This window comes from Alosa sapidissima, chromosome 6 (genome assembly GCF_018492685.1).
Source record: "Alosa sapidissima isolate fAloSap1 chromosome 6, fAloSap1.pri, whole genome shotgun sequence".
Lineage (NCBI taxonomy): Eukaryota > Metazoa > Chordata > Actinopteri > Clupeiformes > Clupeidae > Alosa > Alosa sapidissima.
In genome coordinates, this window is record NC_055962.1 from 30,598,632 (window position 1) to 30,622,334 (window position 23,703).

The window sequence follows — 23,703 nt, forward strand, 5'->3', positions numbered from 1 at the left end:
CGCCTCTTCCTTGTGGTGTTTCTCATGGGGCCTATGCTGTTCTCATTGTACAGGCTCCCCTTGGGATCCATACTTAGAAAATATAACATCTCTTTCCACTGCTATGCGGATGACACACAGATTTGCATGCCCCTAAAAACATAACGACCCCCAATCTGTTAAACTTTTATTAGATTGTCTAGAGGACATCAAAGCCTGGATGGCTTTAATTTTTTTTAAATTTTAATGAAAATAAAACTGAGGTCATAGTCTTTCGGCCCAGTGCTGCTTGTAACACACAGGGTGACTTAGGCCCCCTTGAGCCATTTGCTAAAGATACTGTAAAAACCTTGGTGTAATTTTAGACTGTAATTTTAAAATGGAGAAACAGATAAACACAGTAGTAAGATCTAGCTTCTTCCAGTTAAGGCTCTTATCCAAGGTTAAGCCCTTCTTATCTCTTAAAAACATTCATGCCATTGTATCTTCCCGTCTAGATTATTGCAATGCCCTATATGTGGGCATTAGCTGTTCCTCTTTATCCCGCCTTCAACTTGTTCAAAACGCTGCAGCCCGCCTTCTAACTAAAACACGAAGGTGCTTGCAGCCCTTCACTGGCTCCCTGTCCGTTTTAGAATACATTTTAAAATTCTTTTATTTGTTTTTAAATCTTTACATGGTCTGGCCCCACTGTACATATCAGATCTCCTGAAGGTGCAGACATCCTTTAGGGCATTGGTTCTCAAAGTGGGGTCCGGGGACCCCCAGGGGTCCGCAGCACATTGTCAGGGGGTCCCTGACAAAGTTTGCTACAAAATATGAAATTGTCAAAATATGAAATTGGCTAAAAATGCTACAGTATCAGTATTTGCCCAATTGATCTGCTAATACGTTACATCAATACATCAAAACACTTTACTATTAATTAACCGCCAACAAAATGAAAGTTATGTGAAGCAAACACTATGTGTTCAACACAATAGGCTTACATTTGATAAAGAAACAACAATCCTTTAAAGAAAAAAAGCATCTAACAGAAAAAAAGGCTATACAGCTACATGATTAACTTAAGTTTTATGTGTTGCGATTATGAGGGGTCCTTGGAGAATTTTCCACTCCATGAGGGGTCCACAAATGTTTGGGAACCCCTGCTCTAGGGCTTCTGGGTCTGCTGACCAACTCCGGCTGGTTGTGCCTCGTTCTAGGCTAAAGAGCAGAGGAGACCGGGCTTTTGCAGTGATTGCACCAAAGCTCTGGAACAAGCTGCCCCTACATATACGCGTGGCTCCCTCCTTGAGTGTTTTTAAATCTCACCTAAAAACCCATTTTTATGCCCTGGCTAACACAGTCTGATTGTCTTATTTATTTATTTGTTTGTTTGCCTGTAAATATTGTTATCCTCACTTTTTGTTGTCTTTTTTGTTGTCTACCAAGTCGTACTAACTTGCCTGTCCAGCACTTTGGACAGCTGTTGTTGTTTTTAAAGTGCTTTATAAATAAACATGACTTGACTTGACTTGACTTGACATTGAGCTGAAAGGAGGTTTATTATTTTAACACTTTATCAGCGCCTAATTAGACGAGGCTGCCCCATTCATAGAAACCAGTTGACAGCCATGATGAATTAACCAGAAGACGTCAGGAAACTACTCCATTGTGTCACAGGATGTCCGTTGATTAAGCCTGGCAACAAAAGATTCTTCACTGCCTGTCTATTATCACTGTTCCTGGAAATGTCACAAGTCCTATTCGTAGAGCCCAATCTTCAGAAATGGATGTTTTACAACTCATTACTGGAAAAAATTGAGAAGAGTACTTCAATTCCCATAAATGGACAGCATCTGTAATGGTTGTTTTTAAGACACAAGGCCCTTAACTCTGTCGGAAAGTTGAAATATGTTAAACATCGCAGTTACAGGCCTTAAAGAATAATTACAGACATCTGGCAAAAACAAAGTAGCTGCCACTCCTACTGTGAGCTGTGCCTACAAAAGCACGCTTAGGCTTTAGTCCTTAGGCTTAGCTGCAGTTACCCTCCATTTGACTGGAACACACCAATCATACAAAAACCTCTACTTTTAAACACGCTAATATCTTGCGAGGCTCACAAAGAAAATACTGTGTTGTAAAACAGGCCAAATTAGCAAGCTAATAAATACTTAAATGTCAACACGAAGAGAGCCCGACCTTAAATGACTTCCACTGTAGGAGTTTTTAAGAGCGCCTCGAAAATACATCGGAGAAACAGCCCAAACTAGGTGCAGGGTAAACAAGCTAGTGGCTCACCGTTTCTTCTACGACATGATTACTATATTCTGCAGCAGCTCTTGCATGTTCAAAAGGGCATAATTTTATCCTAGACAGTCATTTAATTCATTCACCTGTTTATTTTGAGGAAGATGTACGTCGTACAACTTGGCAATTATGCGAAAGAGACATTCTCGAGAGAGCCACAGAGGGAAACATGCATGAGGGAGTTACAGAAAGACACAGAGGCTCCTGGAAAGGCTGGGCAAGTCTAACTAGGTCTGGAAAAGTAGAGAGGGTAATGGTAGTCCCTGATGATGAACTGTGTGTGTGTTTTTTGTACAGTAGAGCCCAAATTACCCATGAATAAAAACGTCAACATGCAGCCATGAGCTGAGATACACCCAAACACTGGCACTGACCTTAGACCTGAACATGGCAATACCCTCGAGCACACGTACACTACACACTATCCTTCTTTCACTCACACACACACACAAACACAAACACACTCATACACAGACACACACACACACAAACACACACACACACACAGAGACACACATACACACACACACACACACACACACACACACACACACACACACACACACACACACACAGAGACACACATACACACACACACACACACACACACACACACATAGACATACACCGACACACACATACGCACACACACACACACACAGACACACACACACACACACAGACATACACCGACACACACATACGCACACACACACACACACACAGACACACACACACACACACAATTCTGTAGACGTCTAGTTTGACCCCTAGGAAAAAGCTTCAGGCCTGGGCAGTAATACTCTGTGTCTCTGCCAGGCTGAGCCTTTCAAGTCCATAGGGACAAAGCACTCACATATCCCACAATGATTCTGAGCTCTTTTCATGGAATTCTGTGTGCAATCCCTCGCATCCCTGACTAATTACGTCCCGTCTTTGAAACATGCATTCCATTACTAAGGACCGAAAATCGAATTAAATTTAATCGAGCCAAAGGTTAAGTGTTAAAAAAGAACTCAAATTTTCACATAGATCTCAGTTTCTTGGGGTCACCGAGTGCTGTCGGTATGAAAAAAAAAACAAGAAAACAATTGCCGAAATTCTCCTTTAAGGAAGAGACACAAGCTATTCATTAATGATGAGTTGTATTAGTCTTGTTACTCATTGAACAAGGGGTTTATTTGTTCTGGGTGCTGATACTGAATCACTGCATAGCTGGACAGCAGTACTGCATGTTAGAATGTAACTTATTTGACTGGACCTATTGTTGGAATGTTTCTCATGCTTTGTGTCACTCTTTCCTTATCCTCCCACTATTCCCAGCTCCCACACCCACACCCACCCAGACGAAGACACACACCTGCATGCTTTGGAAGAGGTTGTCTGAGCCGTGGAATCCACCCGAGCAATACTTTGTATCCGAGGGGTCTCTAAGGGGAAATAACATGGATGAGGGACACATTAGTGTGGGATTACATAACTAGACACAGAGCAGTAAAACAGCTCTTACAGCACAGCACAGCACAGAAGAAGAGAATATAACAACACATAGCATAGCACAAAACAATTACATGCATAACTGTCTCACAAACACATCAACACGAAGCACATGTGTAAATTCTAATCTGGTTGGCTGTGGGTATGTTTAGGGGCGCATTTCCCAAAACCATAGTTGCTAGCCTGTCAGCAATTTAGTTGGTTGGAAATGGGAAATTGCATTGCAACCAACAAAGTTGCTAACTAAGTTAGGGTGAGGGTGAGAAAGTGAAAGTATTTGTAAAAATGTACTTCACTCCTTCCCTCAGGCTGGTGGCGCTGAGCCAGACCGGCCCGCGTTCAACGGCACGCTGCGGTGTGTCACTGTTATTATTTCCATGGATACTGGTCTGATTTTACAACTTACACCTGCTCAGAACCAGACAGGCTTCAGAAAGTAAAAGTCCTGCCTATTTGCTCTAACCCATTCACTAAACCAGCTGATTGTAATCAGCACAACTCCTCAGTCAGGTAACTGAGCTTAGCAGTGAAATGACCGTTGTGTACAGGTAGAACCTATACGTGGTACTTTCTGAAGTCGGACTTTTACACCTCTGCTCATAACTCATACTAAAAGTCACATCCTTAAGTCTAAAAGTCACATCCTTAAGTCTAAAAGTCACATCCTTAAGTCTATAAGTCACATCTTTAAGTCTAAAAGTCACATCCTTAAGTCTATAAGTCACATCTTTAAGTCTAAATGTCACATCCTTAAGTCTATAAGTCACATTTTTAAGTCTAAAAGTCACATCCTTAAGTCTATAGGTCACATCCTTAAGTCTAAAAGTCACATCCTTAAGTCTATAAGTCACATCTTTAAGTCTACAATTCACATCCTTAAGTCTAAAAGTCACATCCTTAAGTCTAAATGGGGTGCTAGTCATAACTTTAAGTTGGCTGTAACTTTCCGGCCTAAACCAGATGCCAGCCGGCCGATATACTGGTTACCTGAGACCAGCTCATCACAGCTGTCCACTTTGTAAGCACAAGCCGAGACACCTCCAGAGTCTGTGCTGTGCTGTCATGTCACAGAGGTCAGGTGGGGACTGACCATCAACCTGGCAGGCCCAGTCGGTCAGCTCTGGTTAACCGACTGGCTGGGCTATCCATAATCACAGTGCTCCTCCTGCCAAAACAGCCACCTTTGGCTAGAGCCACCCCTTTATTCCCTCTGAGAAAGGAATGCATCTGGGATAAAAACAGATATGGCCTGCCGTCTGTGGTCTCGCTGTTGTTGTTTGGGTCACACTTTATTTTCTAATAATAGAAATGGGGAGTTGGACGACATCTTCTGTTGGTGTCGTGACACAATATCTTGAAAACCTCCTCTGGTTCTATTCCCACTTCTGCGCCATCTCCTTTTGCTTGTCTTGTATTGTATGTCAGGTAGTGTTCATTGATACTCTAGATCAGGACTCTGCAACCTTTTGTCCTCCAAAAGCTTTGATCAAAATCAGCATGGCTGAGAGCAATGTTTTATAGGCTACTGGTATTAGCATGTATTCACATATATGATCTCCACTCTAAATAAGCTGAATACATTTTGTATGCATTATAAGGTTCCTTTCAACCTGTTATGGACATATCTGCCATTTACCTGATAACATATTTGTGTGTGTGTGTGTGTGTGTGTGTGTGTGTGTGTGTGTGTGTGTGCGGCTTTGGAGGCGGAAGCGTCAGATAAATGCATGAATGTAAAAGTAAATGCAATTGATGGAAGCTTTTGATGCAAATTGATGGAATCTTCTCCCAAAGGAGAGGAGACAGAGCTGAGGTGCCACAAGACAGGAGGAATGAAGGGATGAAGATGGGAGGAGGAGAGAGAAAGGGGAAGAGACAGAGAGAAAGGGGAAGGTGCGCTCTGTAAACATACACGGCTGCCCAGTAGGTCTCTTTCATGTAGAGGTGGGCCTGCTCGATGCGAACGTTGTTGGCAAAGTGGAACCTCTTTGGCAGGTTCTCCTTCAGGTAGGGTCGCATGGGCTGGTCAGGAGTTCTGCACTTCAGATGTAGAGAGAGAGAGAGAGAAAAAGAGAGAGAGAGAGAGAGAGAGAGAGAAAGAGAGATAGACAGAGACAGAGGGGGGAGTGGAGACACATAAACAGAAAAGATTAGCCCACCGGTGTTCCAAAATGTTACACACTAACAGATGAAAATAAAATGAAAAACATTCTTCTTACCGAAAGATTTGCAAGTACACCTTCATAGTCAACTGCAGAAAAAAACAGAGCACCCAACGAGTGACAATGTTACTTTTAAATTCATATTGCAAGAACAAGTACATCATTCATCAAGTGACACATGATAGTGAGGCAATGTCCTCCATTCACTGCTTTATTAAATAGGGAAATAGTGAAGACTGCGATCGCTTACAGCTGAAGAACTCCTCTGGGATTCTCTTTGGGCGGATCCTGGCCGCTGGGCCCATGATGAGGGTGAAGTCACTGGTGTTGACCGGGTATGAGTTCAGATGGACCGCCCGATCACATCTGCCCTGCTCCATGCCTGTGTTTGAGGATGGATCAATCAATCAATCAATCAATCAGTCTTTATTCATATAGTACCTTTTAAGCAGAGTAGCGATCCCTAATGCTTAACAATAACACATCAATAAAGTATAAAAAGATAGGATGAGACCAACACAAACACATCTCAGCATATGTATGTTTAGAAGTCTTGCACAGTTCTGCAGTCATCTTTTTAAACAATGAAAGTGGTGAGTTATGTCTTTCAGCGACTGTTTTTATGGGAGCCGTTTGACACTTCACCCAAAGGAACACCCCTAATCTTGTAGAGCTGCGGAAACAGTATGTCAAAGTCTCCCAACAGCAGTGTGCCTTTTTATGGGCAGCTTTTAATCTAACATACAGTATATTTTCCTTTGTCACAAAAGCATGCACCAGTCATGTACATTTCCACTGGCTCTAGCTATTATGTTGTACGGTGGGTGAGAACCCACACACACACACACACACACACACACACACACACAGACACACACACAGACACACACACACACACACACACACAGACAGACACACACACACACACACACACAGACAGACACACACACACACACACACACATACACAGACAGACATTCACACACACACACACACACACACATACACAGACAGACATTAACACACACATACACACACACACACACACACACACACACACACACACCAGCCACAAGCAGCATGGCAAACCCTTGCCCAATAACTGACCTATTTTCTCCATTCAACAGCTAGGGGAAACTGGGAGAATGCTTTGCTTTTGGGCTTTTCATTGTCTAAGCCATACATCAAATAAAAGCTATGCAGCCTCTTTGCACAGGTTGTTGAAGAGAGGCAATGTCTACAGCATCGACACAACACAGCAGAGAAGACAGATTATAGTTGCCTCTGGTGAACATGGACTTCATATCTGCTGGAGGTTGCAGGGAGACTAATTTGAAATGGGTCAGAGAGAGCACTACAACTTGGCTTCCCTCGTAGTGGTGATTGGAGTAAACATAACATCCCTAGTGCTTTCTCAAATCCACATGGGAAAGAGAAGGGTTTCTTGTTTACAGTAAACATCCATTACCTGCAACTAATTAATGTAACATCTAAGATTAATGTGTTGGGCTACTTTACATAGATAAAATAAGACCATTATATTATATTATTATATTAACTTCAGCATGAACACACCATTAATCATTAATATTTCATAATGCACAACTCATTACAGAATACTCCATTTCGTTAGATATTTATAGGTATTGTGTTTTAATTATCTCTAATTTCCCTACATTCAGCATTAAGATATGTTGAATAAGGCTACATGTTATTCATGTTTTATTCATATCTATTCCAGACAAGTAATGATTTGTATTATCCTTTCCCAAGATCTAATAAGATAACAGCCCATCATCCTTTCAGATTCTCCCGAGCTCTGCGGTGGCCTCTCACACTGTTTCCATGTCCACCCTCAGGCCACTCTGGAGCTCACTCATGTGCCCAGAACATCGTTCACAAATAAAAAAAGAGGACGCAAATACACTCCCAATATCCTTGAGATTTACGTGCTCAACATCAGAGCGTGACATACACACGCGAGGCCAGTGGCGGGGCTCTCCTCTCTTGTGTGCGCATCGTGGTGAGATCGGCACGGCTGTAGAGAAGATTACAACTCAAGGCCCGAGTGTTGATTAGAGCTCTGGCCCTTTGCCGTCTCTCGCTCGTCACGAGAACGCGTGCGAACATCCAGCCGTCGTCCTGACGTTCGGGTTGGGCATCTCACGCTGCCTAACCTCCGCGCGGATGATTACAGATGTGCCAGCGGCGCTGGGCAGATGTGCACGGCACTGAGTCGTCTTCGCTCCCCCACAGCCACGCCCTCCCAGGGAGAAGGGAGAGACACTCCTTTGTTAATGAATGAGCGACATACAGAGGGACAGCCTCTGTCATTCTGCCAACTTTCTCTCTCTCTCTCTCTCTCTCTCTCTCTTTCTGTCTTCTCTCTTCCTCATCACAGCTGGCCACCTGCTGCATGGGTCCTTGTTGTCCTCCCTCTTCACTCTCTCTTTTACACTGTTTCATCTCTCACCCTCTCTTCATCACTAGTTCAATTTAAAGGCCACCATTTGGACAGGATAATAACTGTTGTTGTGCCTTCACGGCATGGGGCTGACAAACAAGACAAGCCAGATCCATGGCATACGCCTCCCCACAAGCTGTTAATAATCGTTCCCTCTGAGGTCAATATGTGCCAACACCAAGAGTCAACAACGATGAAACATTGGCTTGAGTAGAGCTAATGATTTAGACCTTACTGTAACAGGGTGCAGTCACTTCCTTGAATTTCCCCTGGATCTACAGTTAACTGACTCAACCAGTGGTTCTCTGCCATTGTGATCAGGATGCACGTTTGTTGGCCTGGAATAAAGGGCACGTGGCGTGACGGTTCTCTCATTCAGTCAACTGTTAATCCCTATTATCTCTAGATTATTTGAGATTCATGCCTTGGGACATACAGTACCAGTAGAGTAGGAAACCCTACAGGATGAGGTGCCAAATATAAGAATGTTACACTGCTAAGTCATTCAGTCCAGTAGGAGGAAGCTTACACTCGTAAAATGAGTGTGTTGAAAACAACACAACTTGAGTTGTTTTTAACACATCTCTATGTCCAGATAGGGACAAGACAATTTGTGTTGTTTCCAACACATTCATTTTAAGAGTGTATATGAATGTGCATCCCTTGCTGGAGAAGGCTAATTGGTACTGGACATTTTAGCCTGTGCTCACCATGGTCGGATAGGACGATCACATTCACACATTTGTGAAGGTTCCTCATTTTCAGGCCCTCCATCAACAGTCCAATAATACGATCCATCTTAATTAAAGCTTCAATGACCTGAGAGAGAGAGAGAGAGAGAGAGAGAGAGAGAGAGAGAGAGAGAAAGAGAGGGGTTAACAAATATAGCGCATTTCAAATTTCCCACCATTCAGTATTCTCAGCTGAACATTCCATGCTAGGTGTCAGATCTCACCTGACTGCTCTGGGGTCCATGCCTATGCCCAGAATGATCAGGCTCCTCCAAATACAAGGTGTAAAAGTCTGGCCTGAGAGGACAGTTGGACAGGGTTAATGCAGTGCTCTAGTTCAAGAACACACAAAGCTGTGCAAGTACATACAGGACTCTGATGGTCACGTGGTTCGTGGACACCATGTTAGATACCAACATTCATCAGATCCCCATTGACGTAGTGCAGTGAATAGTGGAGAAAAAGAACATAAATCATTAACATAATGCCCAACTGTTGTGCGTATGTCTACAGGGCAAGACCGGGAAGCGGGAAACAATTCCCCCGTTACCCAAAAAAATATGGTAGCGCAGAAGATCAAAAGAACAAACTGGTGGGCAAATAATTACTTAATATTGTGTGAGGTGAATGTCAATTTCTCTCTTTGACATGATTATAACTTACATAGGACAAGTATAGTAATACCATACATTATGGGAAGGGTTTATCGTCTGTTACTGTAATAATAATGATAATAGCCTACTAACAATGCAATAATAGTTACAGTTCAAATGTTTGCCATCGAGTATGTTTAACCTGTCCTCGGCAATGGATGAACTACGAATGGTTACGTCAGGACTTAGGAGAGAAAAAGAAAGGTAAGCACACTGCTCTGAGACTGATTTGGCAATATGGTCACTACAATGGGCATTTTACAGGCCCATTTAAGATATAGAAGGTAAATATACACTGGGATATTTTTGTAAGGGCCTTTTACATATTAACAAACGTTGATAATAACATTTATATGCCTGTTGATGGTGAAAATAAGCTATTTATTTATTTTATCTCCAAAATAGCGCCCCTGATTTGAGTTGGCCAAACTCTCTCTATATACAGCTCTGAGTGTGCAGACGAAGAATTTCTCCGTTATTCTCATGAATTTGTTTTGTGACACTGTTTCCACGAAACTAACAATCATACTCGATAATTTCAACAGACTCATGTCTCAGCCAACCTCAGTCATGTACATCTCTATACTTTAAATAATACACTACAAATAACTCAACAGATTTCTGCTATTGCACGGTGTCGGTGCGACATGTCAATAAATTAGCTAATTTTGGTATGCCTGCCTCTTCTCATTGCATGGCTTCCGCAGCACGGTAGCTGGATATAGTGTGCATTGTGGTCTCAAATTAGAGTCCACTAAGCTACATAATAGGCTAGATATTAGCTTCTAATATATTAAGTAAGTAAGTATATACTCTTTTGATCCTGTGAGGGAAATTTGGTCTCTGCATTTATCCCAATCTGTGAATTAGTGAAACACACTCAGCACACAGTGAACACAGAGTGAGGTGAAGCACACACTAATCCCGGCACAGTGAGCTGCCTGCAACAACAGCGGCGCTCGGGGAGCAGTGAGGGGTTAGGTGCCTTGCACTTCAGCCGTGCCTACTGGTTGGGGATCGAACCGGCAACCCTCTGGTTACAAGTCAGAAGTAGGTAAGTAAGTAGGCCACAGCTGCCCCTAATATATTAGCTAATATATTCGCTTCTTAACTTATTTGTTTATTAGGCTAAGCCATAAAGACCTCAAAAAGCCAAGAATTATGAAAAGCATTAAGGCATTCTTTAAATCAGTCAAGTTCCTATTTCTAGAAATATGTCAAAGACAGGTCTACTGATTCCATGTCACTCCTTTGAAAACATGACAGACATACAAGGCCAGTGAGGAGTAGGCAAAAACCACACCATGATGCATTTCTGACTAAATTCCTGTAATTGTAAGAAAGCTTGATGTAAAAAGCTCCAGCATACCTCTCTCCCTCAGGCAGTCGTAACCAGTCTAAAATGGTGGCCACTCTCTTCTCGTATGGGACTTTTCTGAGGAGGGAAAAGATGCAAAAAAGGCCATCTTCTGATCAGTGCCCAACATACAGTAGGCTTATGATACGATTCTGGATGGATGGTGGTGAGATTTACACTTTCTTGCAAAAATCTAAATCTTATCTCAGAATCTGATCTGAGTCAGACACTGACATATCTCGGATCCATCTCAGAATGTACTATGGGTCGAGAGTAAATATTATTTTCCTAATATTAGTTTACTGACCCGTCATAAACCTGGTGAAAGGTGGGAAATTTTCCCTGAATGGCCACATCCCCTCCAGGCCAGAAGAATGTTCCGGCCTTGATGTCGTTCTTCATTGCACTGAGCCAGACCTGCAGAGAAACCAACAGAGTTGGAGTATGGAGTAAGGAGTATACCCTGTATACCCTGTATACCCTGGCGACTATAATAACAATGTAACAATCAGAATAATTGATTGCTGGTAGATAGAACAACAAACACTTAGGGCATATGCAAGGTAGCTACTATGATTCATACAATCCATAAATGCAACCATGATTTTGTTTCGGTCATTGTTTCGGGTTGGGCATGCAAAGTGGCATGAAATAACAGGCTAAAATTACCCAGAAAGCCACAGACTTAGCAAGAATGTGACCTTCTATGGTCAGTGAGCTCTTATTTTTTAAATGAGCTCTTATGACAGCAGTCACGCACAATGGCATGACAAAAATGTAAACACTCTGTGGTAAGTCCCTAAACAGCAGTTAAGGTTAAATAAGACATACGGAAAGATTGAGTGATGGGGGGGAGAGGGAATGTGATGTGTCTCTGGGCCTCAGAAGACCTAAACTGGGGAAACTCGAGTGTACTCCAAAACAGCACAAAACAACTTCTGTACGTAGGCTGTCATTTGCACAATGCAGACTCCCTAATTATTCTAGGAGGCACGTGATTTGGCACGGGCATCTAAACAGGAGGAGATGGCTGCTGAAAGCATTTCTAATTAGAAGCCACATTATCATGGCTAAAGAGAGAATAGCCTCTGTTTCTCTCCACAGCCTCCTTTATCATGTGTGGGACTCCAGAGAAGCCAGTGCGTCTCTCTGTGACTTGACATCTGTAAACACGGACCAGAACACTTCATCACTGTCACTTTTCATACAAGCTCCTGTCACTTCATATAACTCTTAAACGAGTAGTTTGCAACAAACAGTACACATCTAGAAAGTGAAAGGTAAATCAATGTGCCTTTTCAAACTGTGGGTAATTAAATCACTCTCAAATAAAATGAGGACTCTTACTTAACTACGAAGACACACAACAGTCCTTCCACAGTGCTGATTCAGCTAAACAGCCAATCAAAGAGGAAACTGGCCAAGCTGGGATGAATGAGCAAGGCACGGCAAGTTCATTTACATAACACAATTCATTCAGTCATTTTAAAGTGCTTTGCAAGTATACAAATCAAGAAGCAAAGATAAATAAAAGTTTTAATGTGCTAGGCAACCATAAGAAAAACAACAGAAGACAGAAGATAAACAAAATAAATGGGACCGTTGAAATGAACTGAAGAGCTGGTTGAATGGACCTCAAGAGCAGTTGTGGGATGTTTGTGTCCAACGGTACTCACAGGTTCTCCAAGGTACCACAGGGGGTTGAACTTCTCCTTTGATTTGAGAAGGAACTCTGCATTTCTGGTCACATCATACATCTTGTTGTCGACTATGCCGTGGGACTCAGGGTACAGGCCCTGTGGCATACACACACACACACACACACACACACACACACAAAAACACACACACACACAAACACAAAACACACAACATGTAAAACTAAATAAAAAGCAATCTGCTAAGTGGCTTCTTGACTTGCAGTGATGTTTTCACAATACATTACATCAGATGCCATTGGCCTGGAAAATTACCATAAATAACCAAAGCATTAAATCCCGGCCGCAAAATACACACTTCTCTTCAATTTACGTAAACCAGTTTCATGGATATTTCTTCAGAAACCACAGGCCAACCCATCCTGGGTTGCAACACTTAGAGGCTAGTGATTTCACGTCATAGTCTATCTTGCTCTTACACAACTAACATCGATGTCAGGCAGTGTACTGCTCCATGCCCCTTTGTGCTATAAAACCACACAAGGCATATGTCATGGCCTATGTGCTAACCAACACACAGACAGCTGGTGGCTTCTGAGATTGTTTCTTCTGTGGGCTGTGAGTTTGTTTAGCATGAACTCACAGTGACAATGGTGTAGTGGTTGGGGAACGTCTTGGTGGGATAGACCGGCCGCATGTGTGAAGTGGAAGTCCCGCACCTTTCTGGGGGTAAAAAGAAGTGAGATTTAGAAGCATTTACTCAAAGAAGAGCTGAGAATGTGAATGTAACTGTGTGAACCGTGTATGAATTGACAACAAATATTAAATCCATGAATGAATGATTCAATGAATGATTATGGCATTATCAAAGGAAGCATAGACTGTAGTTCAGGGATTAGGCTGCATTTGAAATACACTAATTATCTGAGCAAACAAGTGTGTGTGTGTGTGTGAGTGTGTGTGTGTTTGTGTTGTGTAAGTGTGTGTGTGTGTGTGTGATGTGTGTGTGATGTGAGTGTGTGTGTGTGTGTGAGTGTGTGTGAGTATGTGTTTGTGTGTGTGTGTTTGTGTGTGTGTGTGTGTGTGTGTGTGTGTGTGTGTGTGTGTGTGTGTGTGTGTGTGTGTGTGTGTGTGTGTCTTACTCAGTTTGGACAGTACAGGCATCAGAGGCTCATAGGACTTCATGTAACTGGCCCTGAACCCATCCAGAGAAACCAGGATCAGTGGGGACCTTGAGAACCTAGGGGTAAAAAATAGCACAGAACTTTCACTGTTATTTCAATAACTACAATGATGACATATACTGTAAATAGCGCTAACCCTTTCAAGACCTTTTAGCCCTGAGTCATGCTACTGACCACTCACAGCGGTAGCCACACTGAGGTCATTTCATAGTTTCTTTCTGACCGCACTGGTTAACGTTGCTTTGAGAAGCCTGTCACTGGCTAACTGCTATTTTGCCCCACAGACTCAAATGGGCCTGCGAGCTGGAAGGCTCAGGCTTGTAGGCATTCGCTGATGGCACAGTGACAGGCTGAGTCACCGCTGGGTTGATGGATGAGCACAGCGAGGCTGGTGGCACAGCGGGTGCCTTTCACAACTCCTGGAGATGGCATGGGGGGGGGGGGGGCGGGGGGGCAGTGTGACTATCACACCACACAGACAAACAGAAGAGTCATGCAGAGGAAAGGCTAGAGTACATCAGGGGGGGAAGAGGGAGTGACGAGGTGTTGCTGAGCAAGAGTCACGTACGTCTGTAAGAGGTCTTCAAGGCTGCACAGCTCCCACCCCTCTCTCTCTCTCTCTCTCTCTCTCTCTCTCTTCCTCTCTTCTCTCCCTCCTCCCCTCCCTCACGTGCCATCTGGCAGAAACCTCCACACCTCAGCAGGCTCCACAACTTCACCCTTCCCTTTTCCATCACACCGTGACGTCAAGAAAAGTACTAAAATACCCACAGACGTGCTGAATAAAAAAAGAAAACGTAGACCTAAATGAAACCTCCAAACCGCAATGACCGTATTCGCACCAGATGATCACTCAGCAATACGCCCGCAGGTTACTAACGGATACTGTTCTGCTCCCCAAACAACACCACTAGCTGTCTGGGGTTCAGTTACAAAGTGTTTTTCTTTTCGAGCCATTACATTAATGGGTCCATTTTCATCTGACGGACATCTAAAAGCACATCAGTAGTGCCACTCAGAGATTAATGAACTGCAATTAATGAAGCAAGCATGAAATATGGGCCAAACATTAGGCCCTGAGTGCTGGGTGTAACTAATGTGACTAATGTAAGACATGAATCAGTACCATCTGAGTTAGGATGATGGAGTCTCAAGTGACAGACACATTCAGGGGGTTCAGGTTGAGCTGGAGATGGATGGGACCACTCCTGTCTCAGCGGCAGGATATTCCCTTTTAATCTCAGAGGGCCTGAATGTGTGACACACAACCAGCTCAAAAAAGAGAGAGAGTGCTTGTGTATGGCTCCACTTAAGTCAAAACCAGGGCACTGTGAAGCCATGCGAAAAAAGAAGAAATTATACGTGTTTTTGGTAAACACACAAACCACATACAGGTTACACTGAGAGGCAAGGACTACAAGGGGTGGGCAAACAAGTCTCCCAGAATAAATATTCTCATGATTTCTTCCTCATTTTGTTTTTCACAAACAAATGAGGGCTCATGAAAATTGGCTCTTGTATACATCTGCGATCTACCCCCTCTGACGAGACAACAACCTCAACAAAATGGCAAGTGCGGAAGAGCAGACCAGAGTGGGAGCTCAGCCAGACTCCCGAGACAGAAGGAAAACAACGCGGGCTGCTCACATCAAAGCCTTGAGGGCAGACTGAGGAAAAAATGGCTTTCGAAGGGGAAAAAGTGCTCCTCTTTTCCATGCACTAATGAGACTGGAGTCACACCCTGCAGCAGCGAAGATAAACACACGCATATACGCAAACACACTCGCGCACTTCAAATCAGTCTCTGATGTCTACAACACTTACCAAAGTTTATAGCTGGTCTTAAATAAAACAACAGCCACACACACAAACACAAACACACACACACACTCACACACACACACACACACATTTCACACACAGTGGTATATGGCAGTTGTTCCCTTAAGATGAAGAAGAAATAAAAATGCAGCACCACAAATACACACACACACATACTCTTATTACAACACACACACACACACACACACACATGCACACACACACACACACACACACATTTCACACACAGCTGCATATATAGTATATATACTTTTTGATCCCGTGAGGGAAAATGCAGCACAACAAATACACATACACACATACTCTTATTACAACACACAGACACGCACGCACACATACACACACACACACACACACACGCACACACACACACACACACACACACACTGACAAAGGCTACACTGGCCAAAGCTCTCACAGGCTTCTCACCATAAATCCGAGTTCAAATGAGCCATGAGGGAACACGCACAGATAGTCCAGCTGTGTCTCTTTTCCACTGAACAGACGTCTTACAGTGAGTACAAACCCTCACATCTTGGCATCAATCGGTTTGTTTTGCTGCCTACAAAATTACTTCATTACTTTAATCCATTTTAGGTCTAATGGTAACAGGGTTATGATGGCCTGTGATGTGAAAGCTTCCCATCTGGACAGGATTATTTTATGGTTATCTTACTGTAGATTTGAGAGTGGTAGAGAGGTGTACACATAGTCAGTCACACACAAATGGTGTAGGCTACACTGCATACCACATGCCCAGCCAGCAACGTAGGCATATTGGAATGCTGAATGTGTGCATACACGTTGCAGCAGTCTTCAATCACACACTGTATTTCAAAACAGCCTAAAGCAGTAACGGACACACACAATGCAACAATGCAACAGGAACAGCACGATGCAAATTTCCAACAGTGAAGCAGAATATAAGTAGTCTAGCAGGGATAAGTGGGCAGCTGTGGCCTACTGGTTAGGGCTTTGGACTTGTAACCGGAGGGTTGCTGGTTCGAACCCCGACCAGTAGGAGCGGCTGAAGTGCCCTTGAGCAAGGCACCTAACCCCACATTGCTCCCTGAGCACCGCTGTAGCAGGCAGCTCACTGTGTCGGGATTAGTGTGTGCTTCACCTCACTGTGTGCTGGGTGTGTTTCACTAATTCACGGATTGGGATAAATGCAGAGACCAAATTTCCCTCACGGGATCAAAAGAGTATATTATATCTATACTAATACTTATACTTATACTTAACCCAGTCCCAGTCTACATGTATTTGTGACTCCTTTGGATTTAACTGACTGTGTGTGTGTGTGTGTGTGTGTGTGTGTGTTTGTGTTTATGTGTGTGGGCCCAGGCCTTTCCTTACCCTGCAGGGCACTGTGGTTCCTGGATCTCCTGACATTCCTCCTCTTGCCACGAGGTTTTCCCTGGAAATGAGTGTAATGGTCAGTTGGGTCAGTTTACACACACACATAACTGAGTGGACTTGCATACTGCACACACACACACACACACACACACACACACACACACTACTGTACACACTATGTGTGCTACATGCATTAAACTGATGAGTAGATCCATGGGTCTACAATATGTCATAAGCACTCCTTCATCTAATCAACATAAATGGGCCATGAAAGTTTAATCAATTATAATAAATCATGCATCATGCAACAACATACAGTATAAGCCCAGCAAATTGCATGATAATTGCATCTAGAAATGCATGGGCTTTTTACTGTTGACATTATATGTTGGTACAACATTATTTCAAAGATGTTAAAATATCATGAGGGTTAATGGAGCAATACAAGATAATGGGCTTGTGGTAAATTAGAGGTACTAGATGGGGCTATTTCTTGCTAAGTAGTCGATAATGCAATGGCAAACAGCTAGCTATGACGTGTCTCTATGACTACAAAATAAAGAGAAGGCTGGGAGTCTGGAGGTGAACTGGGAATGGGGGTTGTTCAACAGCCACACTGAGGGGGCTAAGAGAGAGGGAGAGAGAGACACCGTCATCAATCAGGACATCTGGCCACAGATTTGAGGTTTGTACAGAGACTCATGACTAATGCAATGGCAGACTTTCCTCTGTCAGAGCCTCAAACTAAATATTAATGTGCCCATGATCGTAAGCACATTCTTCATTCTAAAAAGGATGTTTAGGCTACAATGATGGCCAGTGATGATATCAGAATTAAGCCAGTAACACAAAACCACAAGTTACATAACAGTGGACTACAACAAACGAAGGAATTGTGCAACCCTACAAAAGGAAATCAAGTCCTACTTTAGAGTGCAGTTACAGTAAAATAATCCCTTGTGGAGACTTACCAAAAAAAAACATACTATTAGGACCCTTCTGAGAACTACAATAAGTACTCATGGGTAACGCGATGTGTATGCTATGGCTCCCCTTACCTGAGCATATGCTGATGTAGTTGGCACAGCAGTTGCCGTGTTTCACACAGTCGGGGGAGCAGGAGCAGAGACTCTGGGCCAGCGGCTTCTCGCCGCAGCGGAATTTATTGCACGTCCAGGAGATGACTAGGGAGAGGGCGGGCGGGGGTTGGGGGGGGGGGGGGGGGTAGAGGAGAGGCAAAGGGAAAAACATGTGATTGAGCTAGGAATAATGTGAGTGAGTGAGCTAGGAACAATAATAATAATAATAATAATAATAATAATAATAATAATAATAATAATAATAATAATAACAGCTTTATTGTCCACAAGAGTGGAAATTTGTCTTTGACTCCACAGGTGGGTTTCTAAAATACAGACACAATAAATAGACAATACATACATACAAATAGACAATACATACAACAAACAAATAACAGTCACCCTTAAAAACAACAATAAATAACACTTTCACAACAGACCGGTATCAAGAAGATGAATATGGATATCTTGCATGGACTATTGTGAATTGAGTAGTGATATTGCACTTGGTATGAATGACTTTTTGTCAAGAGGGAAAGAGACAGAGAGAGAGAGAGAGAGAGAGAGAGAGAGAGAGAGAGAGAGAGAGAGGGAGAGAGAGAGCGAGAGAGAGAGGGAAAGAGACAGAGAGAGAGAGAGAGAGAGAGATGACTCCAGAGTTATCCAAGGACAACATTTCCCTATTACAGTAAGCCAACATTCCTGTGGTTAGTGTCATATCTTTAATACCATCCAAAACAAACATAGCTTTGAAGTGATAATACTTGTAAACAGGTCAATACCTGTTTTATGTTCCTGTTAATCTGGAGGTAATACATGCCTTTCACTCTGTGCCTCATGACAGGGAGATTTGAAAAGAGTTTGGGCTTTTAGCTTCTTACAGACTGCATATCACCAGTCCTCCCATAACAATGCTGCCGCCTGCTATCAAACCCAATTAAAAGCTTCACTTTCCGTGCTGCCCTGCTCAGAGCCTCTGCTGCTGCCCACACAATGACCGCTTTGGGCTCGGCTCCAAAAATAGGCTACACATGACAGTGCGTTGTCTCATGACGTATAAAGATTGGACCTGTGGTCTAGTGAGCCGGGTCCAAAAGTCCATTTAATGCATGGAAGAATTATGATCTCACTCGTTTTTTTTTTTTTGTGAACTTGGGGGGAAAAGGTTCACAAAGCTCCTCTTTATTGTGAACTGGAGCAAGAGAGAGGGTGCAACGTGCTCGGTGCCACCCAGGGCGACTCACGTTCCAACCGCTGACAGTCTGGAGCGCACGACCACCTCCGTCCCGAGAAACGCAAACAGACCGTCAAAGCCCACGCCAAGTTTCCCAGATGCGTCCGTGTACACTACGCACCTTAGAATAACAACCCACACCATTGGTCTTGACCAAATGGACCCGATGCCAGGGGCACTGGACACGACCACAAGTTATTTTTTTAACATTAAAGTCCAAAAAAATACCGGAGACTTTTTTTAGCGACTTTCACGACTGTTCCACAGCCTCCTCCCATCTGCGCGTGCGGTGCGGATGAGTAACGTCTGCTATGTCCTCAGCCTAGTGAGTAGTACATCAGACATCTTTGTGTCTCTGACTGAAGCCTTTGCATAATCTCTCTCTCTCTCTCTCTCTCTCTCTCTCTCTGTGTGTGTGTGTGTGTGTGTGTGTGTGTTTGTGTGTGTGTATGTCTGAGGGTGGGGGAAGCAGGCAGGGGCCAGTCACAGACACAAATCAGCGCTGAGTCAGTCTCGGTGGCACCGCTTATGTGTGTGAGAGTGGGCAGTGAGCCTGGACGTATGTGTGTGTGTGTGTGTGTGTGTGTGTGTGTGTGTGTGTGTGTGTGTGTGTGTGTGTGTGTGCGCGCTTGTGCGTGTGAATGAGTGAGAGACACTTGAATGAAGCGGAGAGTGTGAGAGTGAGTGGATAATAAGTGGCCTGTCTTCCACCCACAATATTACCATCCTGAGGCAGCCTGGATGGCACCGATAGTAAGTGTGTGTGTGTGTGTGTGTGTGTGTGTGTGAATGCGTGTGAATGAGCATGAGTGTGTGTGTCCACTGCGATTTCCTCCACCAGCACAGTTCTTGCCGACAGTGCAGAAAAGTGGACCCCTCTGTCTGTCTGTATTCGTGTGTATATGTGTGCTGTTGCGTGTGTGTGTGTGTGTGTGTGTGTGTGTGTGTGTGTGTGTGTGTGTATGCGCTCTTGCGTGTGTGAAATATGCTCGAGAGCTTTGGCTCCAAAATGAGAGCAGAGAGGAAGAGGGCCATTTTAAGGTGTCTACTGCTTGCAGAAACCATCAGAACACTTCCCTGACCCCACTCAATATACATATTTTCTTAAAGGAAAATTCCGGTATTTAGCACTTTGAGTCCCTTTTCTGGTTTGTTTTTGATGAACTAGAGTGGTGGACACCGAAATTTTGACGATTTGTCCTGTCTCGACTTTTCTGACTCGTTTTGAATCGCCTTTGACTAGAACAGAGTGGCTGCAACAGGCATGCACAAACATGTCCTAAAATAACCCTTAACGTTCGTTTTCAAAACTGTGCAACTCACCGAGTGGTTAGTGGTGTTCATTGATTATTAAAATCAAATATATCGGCGCAATGTATGATTTCCAGCCGTCTTATTTGCTATTGTGGAACTATTTTTTCAGACACCTCACAACCGCGTATAAACTTCCACTCAATATCAAAGTGCTAAATACCGGAATTTTCCTTTAAGAAATGCTCAACATTAAATACATCAATATTACACATTTGATCATTTAGCAGATGCTTTTTTCCAAAACAACTTACAAATGTCAATTATATGACAAGGGCTATTGTCCTCAGAGCACAATCGCTCAAGGGCACAATGTTGGAACCCACAACTTTTCAGGCTGCTGCATGCTAGCCCAGCTCTTTAGCCACTATGCTACCACCGCCTCTGATACACAACGGAGCCTCATGTCCACTTATGTCCATATGTCACATTCATGCATGCATGTTTTCTAAAAGCTTAAGGAAACAGATAAAATGAAGCAATGACTGAAACAGATCTATTCTTTCGCATACCAAAAAGAAATCACAAACCAGGCTTGAACTGAATATCTATTCTACATACATTAAACATACAGTAAATCTACATTAAAGTAAATCTTAACTACATATCAAAGTACACAACCACACTGTGCACTGTACCGAAGCAAATCAGGAATACGGATAAAAATGTGAACTGATACAGTTTCAAATGCCTTTCTATAATCCCATTAGATATCAAACTCAACCACGCACACACACACACACACACACACACACACACACACACACACACACACACACATCTGCACACGTAGGCACACTACCAAACCGCACATACAATCCCAGTCCGAATGGGGCACCACACCCGTTCCAGGCCGTTGCCCTCGGTGGCCGATGAGGCCCCAGTGGGCAGGGGAATTTTCTCCCGGTGGATTTTTAAGATGGTGAGTTCCGATGGCCACAGCAGGGGCCTGCCAGGTCTGCCAAGCCACCCCTGCATTCCGCTCCCATTCATTCCCATGGGCCCCATTTACAGCTTATGGAGTGGGAGTCAGGTTACAGTCACTTGCAGGACTTTCCCTGATTTGTTATGTATGTGCCCTGAGAGAAGTTCTCGCAAGACTATAATCTAAAAAAGGTTACGCACACAGTATTTACTCGCCCCTGCACACATAACCCCTTCCTAACACTCTCACACACACAAACACACGCACACACACAAACACAAACACACATACAGTATACACACACACACGCGTACACACACACACACAAACACAGATTTTACAGATTGATATAAGTTAAAAAATATATGTAACAACCAACAGCCTGCTTTCCCTCTGTCTAGCCTTCTGGCCACACAGACACACACGATCCCCATGAAGCAGCAGCGGCATGCAGGAGAAGCAGCATTGAGCCAGCGACCCATTAGGCATCATGGGAAATGCCTTTGTTTGTAGCGTTGCTATGGAAGAGGTCACTCACGGGGCTCCACGCAGACCTCTTTGTAGTCCAGGCAGCAGTTGCCCTCCTGTTGGCACTGCTGGTCACAGCGGCACGAGCCCGATCCGGACGGAGCGTCACTGCAGCGGTTCTTACAGCTGTTATCTGTGGAGAGGACACAGGAGATGGAGCCTGTCAGTGTCCTGCCAAGCGCTGCCAACACTGGAGGACATGCTCGGGAAAAGAACTGACAAATAAAAAAACACTAACTGACACTGAGACTTTAAATGGATGATAAGTGTATCTACAATGGAAGTTATAAGGAATAAAAATCATTTAAAAACACCGAACACTGAAGTTTTACAGGTGTTGGACCATGAAGTTAAAAGTGCATAAGAAGTGAGTGAGACTGTCACAGAACCAAAAGAGATCTGGACGGGCGAAAGGTGAAGTGAAGGTGGAGGAGGAGTACTGCTCTATTTCGAGACTCACGGCTTTTACAGCAGGCAGACGACTTCAAGGCAAAAGCAATCGCAAGGATGGTGCTCAGTGTCAGGAGCAAGAACACCTGCAGAGAGAGAGAAAGAGAGAGAGAGAGAGAGAAAGAGAGAGTGGGGTAACAACATCAAATCTAAACTGTTGTGGTAACTGTTGTGGTTGGTTGTGCTTCTGCTTTTGTCTAGTCCAGTGTCATTTTTGAACTCGATCTAATCTTACAAACGTCATTACATTTCATGTGAAGATCAACAATGCTGAAGTGCCTACTGCAGCCTTGTTCAGGAGGAATGAGAAGTAAGTTGAAAACAATACCAATTAGATTAATGTAAGATTAATAACACTTGTTTAGATAAGCAGTTTTTGCAGTGTAGGCTCCGTGCGTCTGAAAAACAGTGAGCTGATGGGTGCATGATTTGTGGCCGGGTGCGGCCAACCAGTTATCTCTCCTCAGCGTTGACGGCAGGAGGTCATAACGTAAACAAGGGGAAATGGGGACCAGATGGTATCAGGCATGCTGACAGGAGTGTACGGGTGAACAATGACCTTTCATGGGAGTGCTCTTGGTAGAGTGCTTAAAGCTGTGTTTGGGTCCCTGAAAAAAGGCTTCTAGAACATCATGGGGTTCAGTTGTCTTCTAGAACATCATGGGGTTCAGTTGGCTTCCAGAACATCATGGGGTTCAGTTGGCTCTCTTCTTTCGGGAATCGGAACATTTTAATTTTGGAAATGGCATTTTTTCCGGACGTGAGGTTGCATCCCACAGCACAACAACCCGAGCCCAACTTCCTTCTGTTCATTAGGCTTAATTGTATTAATTGTATTCTTAATTGTGTTTGTTGCAGGTGCCATTGTTGCCGGTGGTACAGTAAAAGATACACAAACCCAAAATAGAGCGGAAGTCAATTTAGGGCCAGACGCATTACCGTAGCAACGCCCGAACGCTCCATGAAACCGTCTATAGTCTATGGGTCCAGCA

General features: G+C 43.7%; 1 protein-coding gene across 1 annotated transcript in view; it reads right to left on the reverse strand.

Moving 5' to 3' along the window:
• enpp1 (ectonucleotide pyrophosphatase/phosphodiesterase 1) overlaps positions 1-23,703 on the reverse strand; it is a 50,348-nt gene that overhangs the window by 20,835 nt on the left and 5,810 nt on the right. The window contains exons 2-16 of the mRNA XM_042095625.1: positions 22,722-22,797; positions 22,272-22,394; positions 18,243-18,368; positions 17,182-17,242; positions 13,939-14,036; positions 13,440-13,519; positions 12,815-12,934; positions 11,446-11,555; positions 11,151-11,216; positions 9,353-9,425; positions 9,108-9,216; positions 6,184-6,315; positions 5,991-6,022; positions 5,684-5,811; positions 3,635-3,704 (exon numbers count right to left, since the gene is read on the reverse strand). Of these exons, the coding sequence (XP_041951559.1) occupies positions 3,635-3,704; positions 5,684-5,811; positions 5,991-6,022; positions 6,184-6,315; positions 9,108-9,216; positions 9,353-9,425; positions 11,151-11,216; positions 11,446-11,555; positions 12,815-12,934; positions 13,440-13,519; positions 13,939-14,036; positions 17,182-17,242; positions 18,243-18,368; positions 22,272-22,394; positions 22,722-22,797 (1,404 nt within the window). The remainder of the gene's footprint in view (positions 1-3,634; positions 3,705-5,683; positions 5,812-5,990; positions 6,023-6,183; positions 6,316-9,107; positions 9,217-9,352; positions 9,426-11,150; positions 11,217-11,445; positions 11,556-12,814; positions 12,935-13,439; positions 13,520-13,938; positions 14,037-17,181; positions 17,243-18,242; positions 18,369-22,271; positions 22,395-22,721; positions 22,798-23,703) is intronic.